Source organism: Leucoraja erinacea, chromosome 25, assembly GCF_028641065.1.
Source record: "Leucoraja erinacea ecotype New England chromosome 25, Leri_hhj_1, whole genome shotgun sequence".
Classification (NCBI taxonomy): Eukaryota; Metazoa; Chordata; class Chondrichthyes; order Rajiformes; family Rajidae; genus Leucoraja; species Leucoraja erinaceus.
Genome location: NC_073401.1, coordinates 25,682,556 through 25,696,417, shown reverse-complemented (window position 1 = coordinate 25,696,417; position 13,862 = coordinate 25,682,556). Strand labels below are relative to the sequence as shown.

Genomic DNA, 13,862 nt, shown 5'->3' with positions numbered 1-13,862 from the left:
TGTCCCGTAGATGCTCCAACACATGTTTGACCCGACCACCAGGGAGGCAACATCTCAATCTGGAGTCTCTTTTAGGGCCACAGAAATGTCAATCTGCCCCAATCCTCTTCAACTAATGCTCCCCCAGTCTTGTTTATACCACCACCTTCTGTCTAGCAAAGCCCACCATCATGCCACAAACTGGGCTATTGATGCTCTTCTCCCCTGAGGGCATTCCCTCAACTGTATTCAGCATGATATACTTGTTAGAGAAGGGAATGTCTATGGTGGACTCCTTCACTACCTGCCTGCCCTTACTGCCCTTCCTGATGGACACCCATCCCTCCCTTTCTGTAGATAGACAAAAAATGCTGGAGTAACTCAGCGGGTCAGGCAATCAATATTGATTTCTTTAATTTCGAGTAACCCTTGAATTCCTCTCCGTCCCTCCCACACCCTAGTTGACCTTCTAGTTTCACCGTTGTTCTGTTAAGTTTCAAGTTAGTTTGCTAAGTTAGGTGTAGCCATCGAGGACAATGGAATTGTCACAGATCTCCCACAACCTGCAAGGGGAAGCTAATCACTGCTCCAGCCTTGATAACCTTTATGACTACTCCCTTTGACAAAGACTGTATGAGTGAGAGTAAACCAGCTGCTTGCTTGCTACAGCGAACCTAAGCCAAGGGAATGTCCTGGAGTACTAATTATATACTTCTTGACTTTTGTTGTCTATTTTAATACTGGCAGCAATTCAACAAACATTGTTGAAAGGTCATACTGTGACATTTAGCTATTTGCATAGACGCAAACAGATTTTATGTTGTGCTACTTAATACTTAAAGCCGTCTTCTTCCAATGTATTGGTAAACAACAATAATTTGTCAAAACCAAAGTAACCTCTTGGAAACCTAAACCGATAATATAAAATTCATCAGACCGGACAGTACCTGTGAGAGAAAAATAAGAGTCGTTGGATCGAAGAGCAGAACCTCTTTGAGTGTAGGAAGGAACTGCAGATGTTGGTTTAAACCGAAGATAGACACAAAATGCTGGAGCAGAATTTTGGGACAGTGGGACAGGCAGGGGAGGAATGGGTGACGTTTCAGGTCTCAACACGAAACGTCACCCATTCCTTCTCTCCAGAGATGCTGCCAGAACCTTTCCCAAAAGAGCCGGACAGTGTATGTTGGAGATTTGAAGTAAAAATGTTGGAATAGTTCATCCAACTACAATATGAGAGAGTCTCAAGAGTACAATGACATGTCAGAATAAAAAACATTGTAAATTGTTTAATGACAAACGAGGTTTAGAGGAATATGGGCCAAATGCAGGCAGGTGGGACTAATGTAGATGGGACATGTTGGCGGGTGTGGGTAAGTTGGGCTGAAGGGCCAGTTACCACGCTGTATCACTCTATGACTCTCTATGACTGTTTGAGCACACCTAAAATGAACTAATTGTGATTCTGTAACCATTGGGTACATAAACATTTTCAGATGTTTGCATTTGTGTTGTAACCAATTGATCATTGTTTATCTTTGGGAAGATTATGGATAGTAATTATTAGATTATTGAGTAATATTCTGAGATGAAGCATGTACAAGGAAGGAGATAATACAGAGACTTCATTTGATCCTGAACTTTCCCTAACCATTGATGGTTCCACATAGCTTTTAATTTTAACTAGAATTAAGCTTGGTCAGGTGTTCTTGTTTTCCATGATTACATTGGTAAAGGTGGCTTTGATCAGTGTGATCAGATTTAAGTCCGCAAAGTTCTGTGAAGCACTTATGTGTAGATCAAACAACTCAACTAAATGGAGTGTGTTTATTTATCTTTGCAGATGGAGACAGAGCAAGTAATGACTGAAACAGCCCAGTCACTTCAGTTTGAGCCGACTCTACCCAATGGGGTAGATGAGAAAGAAAAGGAGAATGCCAAAGAGAAAAGCAGCACAGTGGTTCAAGATGATCTGAGTGCTATTGAAGATGAAGAGGTTCTGGACAAAATGGTATGCTTTCATTATAAAAAAAACATGATGTACTCATGAGAGTGTGAGGGGAGGAAGACTTCTTTATTTATCATTGATTGTTAGCGATTTGTTCATACGAGCCACCAGAAGATCAATTTCTTAAATGCACCATTTTATGGTTGATCCAGCTCAGTGGCCGAAGGGCTGAGCAAACCTTTAGCTTCATAGAATACAAAGTGACCGACAACTCGCAGTAATCGGACACAATTTCATTCTCTACCGCTTACAAGTATGTTCTTTTTTTTTTTAAATTAGTGATTATTTTAAGGAAAAACAGATGTAATTTCTGTGACTACAGCAATGACAATTTGGAAAACAACATATGTAGCACTGCTGTTATAAGCAGAATGTTAGCGAGGGCCAATAGGTCAATTAGTCCAAATTCAGCTGTGGGAAAAAACTTATTTAGTCGGCTTCTTGAGTATGACGTGCACAGCCTAAAGTTGTAGGTTAACTTGTTTTATTTGATCTATTTGTTTGTGCATGTCGGGTTGATTGCAGTAGTCGAAACAGGGTGGACCACATGAAGGTTGCAATCTCCCACCCCACTTATTTTGTGAGTATCCTCAAGAAGCCAAGTAAACAAAACCCATAAAGCGCTGGAGTTACTCAACAGGTCAGGCAGCATCTCCAGAGAAGATAGATATGTCAAAAACTGCGCTTACTATGCTACTGTATGTATTTCCAGAGGTAATGGATAATAATCAAGATTGGTTATTATAATAATATCTCCCTAGTTAGTTACCTAAATCTACCGCCCACCTAGTTGATATCAATCATCCCAGCACAAACTGACAATTAAATCTGTGATTTTCCCCAGTTGATTAATACATCCTTAACCATTTGAAACATTCTGAAAGTTTAAGTTTTACAGTTTTAGGGCAATGGAACAATATGTTTAAATAAAATAGATACCACTATATAATACTATTTTCTCCAACTATATTTTCTGAAGCTTGATCTAACATCCGACTTTGAGAAACGGAAGATGATTCGAGCTGCAATGAGGGAGCTCCGGAAAAAGAAAAGAGGTAGGTGGATTAAACCAGAAGGCACACTGGTACAGCACAAACAGTGTTCAATCAGGTCTGCCACATGGATGTGTAAGGTGGCCCTTAGATGTTGTGGTGGATCTTGCCAACATCCTGAATATGAAGAACCTGCAGTAATATTAAGCTTTTCATTTTATGAACATGTCCCCAATTCAAATCACTGTCAATTCATTATTTTGGTCCTGATGTTATATGTCGTAAGGTCTCTCTGTGAGGCAGAAGGGAGCTCTGTAGAGCATCTTGTTTGAAAGATATTTAAAAAAACTCGGACACTCTGAGCTCTTTGTTCTACCAAGGCATGATCAGCTGAATAGCCTCTGTACTCTTTCATCCCACGATCTTATGCCCCATAGTGTCAGCTACAAATATGTATTCACATCCATAATGATGATAAAGTAACATACTAGAAAAGTGATGATTCAGAGACCCTGTATACTTTGACCATTTATGGTAATTTATTCACTTGCCGTAGACATAGATCAAGCGTCTGGAGTTACAAAATTTACTTTTCTGCTCTTTGAGGGCACTTCATAGTTTCAGCATTTTGTAGTACCATATGCCACAAGTAAATAAACCAGAAGGTGAAAATGATCTTACAGGATATAAATCCTGTTCAACCAGCAACACTCCAAAGACGTACGGGTTTGTAGGCTAATTGGCTTGGTAAAAATTTCTAAATTGTTCCTAGTGTGTGCAGGATAATGTTAGTGTGAGGGGATCGCTGGTTGGCGCGGACTCGGTGAGCTGAAGGGCCAGTCACGTAGCGAGCTGGTAGGCGGCGCGGCTCTGGACAGCAGCGGCCTCTGCAGCCTGTCCGCGTTTTTATTATTTTTTGTCTGTGTTTTTATGTAGTTTTTGTTATTTTATGTTGGGGTGTGTGTGTGGGGGGATGGGGGTGGGGTGGGAGGGGGGGGGAAACTTTTGAATCTCTCCCTGCACTGGAGACCCGACCTTTTCTCGTCGGGTCTCAGGTGTCGTTGAGGCCGCAACGAGGAGCGGCCTCCAACGGGAAGAAGCCGGGGACTCTGGTGCCGACTCACCGTTGCCGTCGCGGAGCTGGCCGAGACCGGAGCGGGTGGAGCGGTGGAGGAGCGTTGCTGCTGCTGCTGCTGCTGCTGCCGATGCCGCTGCTGCTGCTGAGTCGGAGGCTGCTGCTGCGGGTCTGCGGACGGTGGGAACCGGGAGCCCGCGGCTCCCTGGAGAGAGACCGCTTTTCGGGGCTCCTGCAACGGCGACTTCCCCCGCCCGAGTTGCGGGGTCGAAGAGCTCCTGGAGCGGGGCCTAACACCATTGCCCCGCGCGGCTGGAATGGCCGCGGGACTTTGCGAGCGCACACCGGGGGTTCCAACACCAAGACCCGGTGTGCGACCTCGCACCACCCGGCGTGGCTTCAATGGCCGCGGGACAATCGCCATCGCCAGCCGGGGGCTTCGACTTTGACTCTGACATCGGGGGGGGGGAGAGTGCAGTGGAGAGATAAGTTTTTTTTGGCCTCCATCACAGTTATGTGATGGATGTTTATGTTAAATGTAATTATGTTGTGTCTGGGGTCTATTTGTGTGTATTGTATGGCTGCAGAAACGGCATTTCGTTTGGACCTCCAGGGGTCCAAATGACAATTAAATTGACTCTCTTGACTCTTGACTGTTTCCGTGCTGTATCTCGAAACTAAACAAAACAAAACTCAAAGCATTCAGTATGATCGTTTATATGAAATGCTTTTCTTTGATCTCATGCTATCATATACTCCTTTGGCCTCCCTTTAGATGAACGAGAAAGGGAGCGTGAAATGAGACTACAGGAAATGAAACAAAAAACAGAGGAGGCAAAGAAAGCAAAGTCTTTAAATACTGCTGAAATGATTGTATCCAAAACAGAAAAATCTGCAGATGGGAAGATTGTCACCTCAATGTCAAAGACTGAGAGAATCACTCAGTCAGGTAATGGGATCATTTTTATATGGAAGTACAAAAGGTGACAGATTATTATCTTATTGAAAAATTATTTGGAAACATAGGAACGGCAAGCAGAAGGTCACAGGTGACGTGTGATTGCAGTCCATCATAATGTTTTTACATTGAATATGAAATTGTAGACTCTAAACCGACAATGTTGCAGAAGACAAGTTAGCTAAATCACTAAACAATCCATCAAGGTAGCTACAGATTTGGGATGCAAAAAATTCAAGTCATTTACAGTAAGATGTTGAGCATTAGTTTGAGTAAAGTGTAACTAAACAGAAGCTTGAGTTACATACCTCATTCAGAAAGTAAATAACTAGTACAGGTGCACAACCGTTAATCCGACGATCCAAATAACGAAAAGCTCCAAATAGCGGCCATTTTTTCGGTCCTTGAAGAAAGGTCCTTGAAAACGTTCACCGAGGGCGGCCCGCAGAGGTGACAGCGGAACCTCTGGTCGGTCCTCGAAGAAAGGGGAACTAAATCCCCATTCATAAAAGAGGTGAGGGTATATTGCGCGGGAGGGTTAATAATTGACAATTTGCTGCTGACTGCCCGCTGGGTTAAAAAGTTCCCACGGTAGACACGATACACAGTGTATCGTGAGTCTTGCGTGGGAACTTTTTAACTCAGCGTGCAGGAAGCAGCAAATTGTCGCTCCCTTCAGTTTCACCCCACCTACACCCCTCTGCTTCCCGGCCATGTGTGTGACCCCTTCCCTCCCCTCTCCAGCTCCCCCGCCCATTGCACCGGCGCGGGGGCTTTGCACTGTCTTCACGTCGGTGATGGCAGCAGCACAGTGTAGTCACCGGAGACGTCAGGACCAACGGGACACCGACCCCCAGGCCCACTGCAAGCACGGAGATCCCAGAGACCCACAGCCAGCAGCAGCCCAGCCCCGTTCCAACTCCAGAGGAAAACTGCAAACTGGCCGGAGACGTCAGGACCACCAGAAGCCGCTCCCCGATGGGCCGCTACGGCGACAAGTGGCAGTTCGCCCACAGCCCGAGCTGCGCCCTCTCATCGGGACACCGACCCCCAGGCCCACTGCAAGCACGGAGATCCCAGATCAGCAACTCCAGCCCAGCCCCGTTCCAACTCCAGAGGAACACGCAGTGTATGGGCAGAAGCTGATAGTGTGGAAAGTACTTCTTGTTCTTGGGGTGGCGCAGCTCGGGCTGTGGGCGAACTGCCACTTGTCGCCGTAGCGGCGCATCGGGGAGCGGGTTCCTCTGGAGGGGGAGGGGGGTATTGTGCTGTTTGATCGCCCCCTACTATCCCTGGGACAGGGAGACAGGACGTTCAACGAGGGCGGCCCGCAGAGGTGACAGGGGAACCTCCGGTGGGTCCTCGAAGAAAGGGGAACTAAATCCCCATTCATAAAAGAGAAGGTGAGAGTATATTGCGCGGGAGGGTTAATAATTGACAATCTGCTGCTACCTGCCCGCTGAGTTAAAAAGTTCCCACGGTAGACACGATACACAGTGTATCGTGAGTCTTGCGTGGGAACTTTTAAACTCAGCGTGCAGGCAGCAGCAGATTGTCGCTCCCTTCAATTTCACCCCACCTACACCCCTCTGCTTCCCGGCCATGTGTGTGACCCCTTCCCTCCCCTCTCCAGCTCCCCGCTCATTGCACCGGCGTGGGGGCTTTGTACTGTCTTCACGACGGCGATGGCTGCAGGTCAGTGCAGTCACCGGAGACGTCAGGACCAATTGGACGTCGACCACCAGGCCCACCGCAAGCACAGAGATCCCAGAGACCCACAGCCAGCAGCAGCCCAGCCCAGCCCCGCTCCAACTTCTTCTGCCGGGATCAAGGCGCAAACTCGCGACCTTGCGGATATGAGCCGAGCACTCTACCACTGAGCCAGCCATTAAAATCTACGCAAAAAAAATTCCATTCCGAAGACCGACAAATTCTGAATTACGAAAGGTGTCTGGTCCCAAGGCTTTCGGATAAAAGGTTGTGCACCTGTATTGGCATAGTAGAGGTATTTAAACTGGAACAAAGACTCTCATTAATGAGGAGTGTTGGTAAAATAAATTAATATATTTGAATTTCATCTGCAAGCTCTACAGGGCGCAGGTATGTAGACAACCTAGTGGAAAGAAGGTTGAATATTTAACTAAGAAACGGTGAATATAGGAAATATACCATTTAGTGATGGTTTTAAGTTTGTCAGTATTGGCAAATTCACATGCACTTGAAAGTTATTTAGGAGAGAATGGAATTTAGATATATTTGAACTAAAGTAGCGTCTTATATTTTTAGAATGTTAGGAGAGATTAGACAGATCTAAGTGTTAATGCTGCACCCAAGACAGCCAAAAATCAGAATGCTGGAAGAACCCAGTGGATCAAGCGGAATCTGTGGAGACAAAAGGTTAAGTCAACATTTCAGATGATGACCCGGCATTCAGATTGAGAGAGAACAGGAACGATTGCCAATATGTTGCACTTCACAGAGATGGTAGGATAGAGATTGCTAGGTGATAGGTGGAACCATATGGGACATATGATGGGCAGATGGAACCAGGAGGGAGAGGGGTGAGTGGGACATAGGCTAATTATGGCTGGTTATGGATGGAGCATGGCTGGAAGGAGATGATGGGTAAATAGCCACAGGTGGAAGAGGGATCTGGGACTGAAGCTGGGGTGATAGGTGAAGCCAGATGAGGAGAGAATGATGGGCAGATGGAACCAGGTGGAGAGCAGATGGGAGGGGTGAACCATGGGAATTGATTGATAAGCATATGCGGGAGGAGAGTACTGGTGGAGGTATCTCTAAACCATGGGATGTTTTTCTCTTGCGTCCATTAACTGTAAAAACTGAAGCATGTTATTACGTTGAAATATTAAATTATGTTGTTACCTTTTCAAACTTGATGTACTGTTATACTCACAATTAAAGGTGTCCGGTTAATTATGGTGGTTTTGTATCAAGCCAAATTCCCTGGTAAGGAACAGAATCACTGAAAATGATTCAAATCTTTCAGGTTGTGGCAACAGAACTTTACAAACGACAACTGTGGAATCCAGTGTTACAAAGAAAACTGATGGTAAGCAACATGAATTATATCCATATGAAATCACTTGTTATGCTAAAAATCTTTGAAATAGTTTGTCCTAAACCTCAGATAGTAAGTGCACAACCAGGAATAACCCCACGTTTAATCTGCACCTTTGGCAAAGGCAGGCCGAGGGATAGTCAGCTTCAGAACCCCGGGTTTTGAGGAGAAACATAATTAAACGTATTACTCTGAATGCAGTCAGTGATTCTTGCTTAGAAAATATGTGTGCGTATACTATGAGGGGAGTTGATGGAAATGAAACAGAAAGCACCAGATCTAGCAACAACTGTGGAGAGGGGTGTTAAGATTTCAGGTTGATGTTCTTTCTTTAGAACTGGAATTAGTTAGAAAAAAAAAACAAGCTTTAAATCACAGATAAAGGCTGGAAAGGGTATAGAGAAGAATAACAATGTCGTTGCTAGGGTGATGACCAGCAGATACTGAATAACACTAAATAGTGTTGGTGCTAGCTGAAAGAGGATGAAGAGCCTAGTGAATAATAAAAACCAGGACAGGAGGAGCTGTAAATAGGAGATGAATACATTGTGAAATACTGATGTAGCAGAAAGCCAAAACTGAATGCTGGATATTTAGTGTTGGAATGTAGGCTTTAATATGTTATCAGATGATGAGGTGCTATTTTTCATGTTTGTGTTCAGCTGTGGAGACCAGAGTCAGAGAAATCAAAGTGGGGTGGGTCGAAGAATTAATGGGACAAGCAAAGAAAAATTCACTGTCAATCTTGCACTTTGTGTACTGTGGACTGTGGACAGTTTGAATGTATTCATGTATAATAGGCATAGAGTCCTACAGTGTGGAAACAGGCCCCTTGGCCCATCTTGCCCAACAACCAACATGTCCCATCTACACTAGTCCCACCTTATAGTATATATGGATAATCCTTTCTTTGACTGAATAACATGCGAACAAAGGCTTTTCACTGTACCTTGGTACACCTGACAATAATAAACTATGCTAAACTGAACCTTGAGAACCGATCAGAGACAACATGGTCTCTGCAACATCGTCATATAACCTGAGGAGTCCACACAGTGAGCTCTTCAATGTAATCTCAATGCATTGCCTCATCTTCCAACTTGGAACCTTGGTGTTCAACCTTAAAGTGAACAAAAGCTTTTCACCATACCTCAGTATATGTGCCGATAAACAAAACTGAACTGGTCTTCTGAATCCGCAATGAATTAAATAATATCACACAATTGACCATCCCTGTCAAGTTTCTTGTATTTCCAGCATACAGATTTTCTTTCTTTCAACTCTTGCTGAATTTCAAATTTAATTTGTCTCCTCCTACTCACACCACCATTCAGCCACAATTTTCATTATTCCATTAGTTTCATTTCACGATCGAGACAACAGTAAAAAATTATACCGATGTACTGCTCAATTTGGGGCAATTTGCTACAATGGTTCATTGAAGTATTATGGGGTAAAATGACACCTTTGACTTTTCAAATCCCTCTTAACAGGTGGAACATCTGTCCTTCAGACCAAGTTTAGTTCCAGCAGCACTTCATCCAAAAAGGTTGGCAGGTGAGTACAGGCTGGGATTGAAGCCAGTATATCCCATGTTCTATGTATCGCAGTTATCCTAAGCCTTAAAATCCTTCTTCCTGTAGCTATAAATGATCATTCACCGTTACTCATCGCTTAAAGATGCATTTCCTGTAACAAGAACACGAAAGGGATCAGCACAAAAAGGGATCATTATAGCATTACAAATATAATAGCGTTACTTGCAGTGCTGCTGTACTGGGAACCTGGTGCAAGCCATAGATCTGTCCATTGGTGCATGGGAACCTGTGTGCCAGATATCCAGTGTGACTCCCTGCCCTTCCTGCTGCTTTGCACTACTGTGCCAGTAACCTGGGTGCTAGGAACCTGGCACAAATCTCTGCCCTATGCTGGAACATCTGCAGCAATGAATTGCATATGGCTCAGTATGGAGACGCCGCTGTTGTGGGCTGGGGTTGGGTAGGCTGGGGAGATAGGTGTGGTTGCTTGGCCTACTGTGTCCGCGCTGAGCACTAGCACTATCCTACACAATAGGGACAATTTACAGTTTTACCAAAGCCAATTAACCTATGATCCTGTATTTCTTTGGAGTGTGGGAGAAAACTGGAGCACCCAGAGAAAACTCACGGGGAGAACATACAAACTCTGTACAGACTACACCCGTAGTGAGGATTGACCCCATGTCTCTGGCGCTGTAAGGCAGCAACTCTACCGCTGCGCCACTCTGCCACCCCTCTTCCCCCTTTGTTTTTTGCGTGCACAACTCTCCCCAGCCCATCGATTTCTCTATGTATTTCCATTCTGCAGCAGTGCTGGCCAGGGAGCAATCCCACATCTCGGCTGCATGCCTGCACCACTCTCCCTAGCCTAAACAATACAGGCTCTCACAGACAGAGACATAGATAATTAATTGCTGCAGTCATACCAGCTATGGCTTCACACCAGAATCCCTGCATCCTGATTCCCAGTAAGGCAACATTTGACCAGTGTCTCTGTCTGGGGTTTGCACCAGGATCCTGGCAGCATATAGTAAGGATTTTTACTGAATTGTATGCAAAAAAAGGAATTTCACTGTACCTTGATCCATGTGCCAATAAAGTACCATTGAACCATTGATATTGAAGCATTGAGCACCAAGCAGAAACAGGGTGAGTACAGTTTTTTACCAGGTTCACAGCACAGCAGCAGGCAGCATACAGCAAAAAGGGCTGTCTTTTTCATAATTCAACGTTATTTTCCTCTCTATGTTCAGATAGGAGAATCAAAAGCATTGTATCAATTTGGTGTTTTGTAGGATAGCGCTAATCAAATAACCAATCTATTAATCAAAGGCCCTCTGTTTATTTCAGTGCCAGAGGTCCTGTCATTGCTCTGCAATTGAGAGTTCAATGAATGTTATGGTTTGCTTTTCAGTATTTTTGACAGAGAAGATGACGCAAGATCCAGCAGTCTATTAGCACTTGAGAGGAAACAGGCTGAGAAACGGAAAGAGGTGTTGAGGTCACAAACACTTCCACGGACTTCAGGATCACAGGCACGGAAAGCACTGATTGAGAAACTAGAAAAAGAAGGTGGAAGGTAGGACACTCAACAAAAACAACTACATTATACTTGATTGTGGATGATCAGCCATGATCACATTCATTGGCGGTGCTGGCTCGAAGTGCCGAATGGCCTACTCCTGCACCTATTGTCTATTGAAACCCACTATTATCACAGCAACCCCAGTATTTTCGGAGCAAACGTTCCATACTTTAACCATGTTGTATATGAAATAGTGAATTCTGATTTTGCCTCTGAATGGCATTGTCTTAATTTTGAGTTTATCTTCCCTTCATTTGCATTTCCTTGAACCAGGGAAAATAATTTATTCGTATCTACATCCTTTTAGCGTCCAAATATTTCACCCTTCAGTCTAATCTACTGAAGGAAATATCTGCTCAGGTTCATACAGCTGGTTCCAGATGATAGTCCCTTCCATGGTGAATACATCCTTCCTGCAGTAAGTTACAGTATCCACATGTAAACAAAACTGATTAGGCTCTGATCCAGAGGCAAAGTTTCATCACTTGATTTTCTGGTCTCCTTGCAATAAAACTCAATGTTTTGTTAGCCTCTCAAAATCCTTTTATGTATGATTATTGGTATATTTGATTTGATTTGACTTCTCAAATCCTTTTGCTACTTTATCTTTGCTAGTTTCTTATTCTGAAAAAAATATTTGAATGTATTATTCCTAATCCATTATTCCTAGTCTCGGTTTACTGAACCCATTTTTCCCATTTTCACTTCATCTATTTCAACCATGCAATACTTTGGTTTGAAAAGTAAGCACTGCACAGATGATAAGCACATTGAAATGTTGTTAATTGATCTTGTGTATGTCTCTGACTGAGTTTGTGCCAGTCTCTTTGTGCTAGAATTTTGTGTACCCTAGATCTGTTTTTCTGGCAGTCCAACTCACTGAAATGAAATCAAAAGTTGCGAATTTCCCAAGATTTGTGGTTTGTTAGTTAAACCGCTTGTAACAAGAAATCCAAGTGCCTGCACTTCTCACGTAATGAGAGACAGGTCACGCTCACTTTCACAGGCCTCGCCACAAGATCCTTACAAGCTGCCTTTTGAGTTATACCACATTTGACACTTCTTTGGCAGAAGTCAAGAATATCTTTATCCTCCACTTCTGATAAATGAATGAGGCCCAGGTGATGTTTGGAGGAGTGTGGGAAACATTATCTGATGAGCCAGATGCCAAATCATCTGGAGTTCTGAAGAGACTGAAAGTGGGTTATCCGAGTTTTACTGCATACAGCTTCTGTTGTCTCTATTTCTGATGTTATCTGGTATGATAAAGCAGAAAAACATAGTTTAATACTTACTGCCGTACTTTGGCCTTACCAAAGAAGGATTTATTTTTCCTGCATTGTCGGCAAATACATTCTCTCCCTTCCAAATCTCTCCTAATCCCAGTAAATACAGCTGACAACTACCTGGTCCCAGCCTGTTTCCCAAACCATGAAAAAAGAAAAATCCAACAGAAATACAAACAAGCTTACTACATATTAAGAGAGATCCTGATAGAATATCTGCCACACAGAAATCTTACATTTCTGAACAGATGTATTTAAAGAAATGCAGGACGATGTCCTTTGATCAGTATTTTTGAATGCACACATAATCAAGGTTACAAAAAAGACTCAGCGGGTGCCAACCCAATGAAAATTGAGGAAGGGGAGGAGGACAGCAAGGACTAACAAAATTGGGAGAATTCGATGTTCATGCCCCCGGGGTGCAGACTCCCCAAACGGAATATGAGGTGCTGTTCCTCCAATTTTAATAATCTTACAAGACTTGCCAACCCAATAAGATTGTTTGCATTGGCAATTTGCCCTGCTGAAATCAAGAGTCGAGAGTGTTTAATTGTCATATGTCCCAAAATGTAACAATGCAGTACATTACTTGCAGTAGCACAACAGATATGTAAATATAGTATTCAGTAAACACCATAATAGGCAACAGTTCACTATAAAAGTTCACTGTGTGTATATACAAATTGTATTTTTCTTGTTTTTACAGTTACTCTTGAAGTGTTATTTGTGTGAATGCATTATTGCTTATGTTCTGAAGTATTTCCCCAGTAGACATTATGGGGGATATATCAGAAGTCTTAACTATTTTATTTATCGATAATAATTATAATTAACTTTTACCTCGATATTTCAGTCCTGGAAATCCAGCTTTTTCCAAAGTGAGAATTCAGAGATCTTCAAGCTGTGGTGTACCAAATGCCAATAGTATTAAGCAGATGCTACTCGACTGGTGTAGAGCCAAGACACGTGGCTATGAGGTAGGCATGCAAACTCCACCTTATCAGAGAAATATTCAGTTTCTACCAAGGGAAAGGTACAGGATTAGAATATAAATAAGGAATTGGTCATTCAATACCGATATCCTATTTTGCAATGCAGATAGATCTCGAAACCTCCATAACATAACTATTTACCAAAGTTGTTCCTCTATTCCCACGACATTCTGATCAATTGACCCAGCCGCTCAGTCTTCCTCAGTGGTTTAACTTCTGAAAACCTTTTCATTTTAAATCTTCAATCATCAGAGGAAAAATGTCTTTGTACTCTCGATCCTCTTGCCATTTTGATTGAAGATGCATAATATTTAATTGGTAACAAGCCAATGGACAAGTTAATACAGATCTTGATAACATCTTTATT

The 13,862-nt window shown here is 43.2% G+C and overlaps 1 protein-coding gene across 4 annotated transcripts in view; it reads left to right on the top strand.

Moving 5' to 3' along the window:
- Window positions 1–13,862, top strand: part of smtnb (smoothelin b) — a 168,034-nt gene that overhangs the window by 134,847 nt on the left and 19,325 nt on the right. For all 4 annotated transcript variants that reach the window (XM_055655293.1, XM_055655292.1, XM_055655295.1 and 1 more), the window contains 7 exons: window positions 1,823–1,990; window positions 2,967–3,042; window positions 4,830–5,003; window positions 8,023–8,085; window positions 9,588–9,651; window positions 11,047–11,211; window positions 13,357–13,480. In XM_055655293.1, coding sequence (XP_055511268.1) covers window positions 1,823–1,990; window positions 2,967–3,042; window positions 4,830–5,003; window positions 8,023–8,085; window positions 9,588–9,651; window positions 11,047–11,211; window positions 13,357–13,480 — 834 coding nt within the window. The remainder of the gene's footprint in view (window positions 1–1,822; window positions 1,991–2,966; window positions 3,043–4,829; window positions 5,004–8,022; window positions 8,086–9,587; window positions 9,652–11,046; window positions 11,212–13,356; window positions 13,481–13,862) is intronic.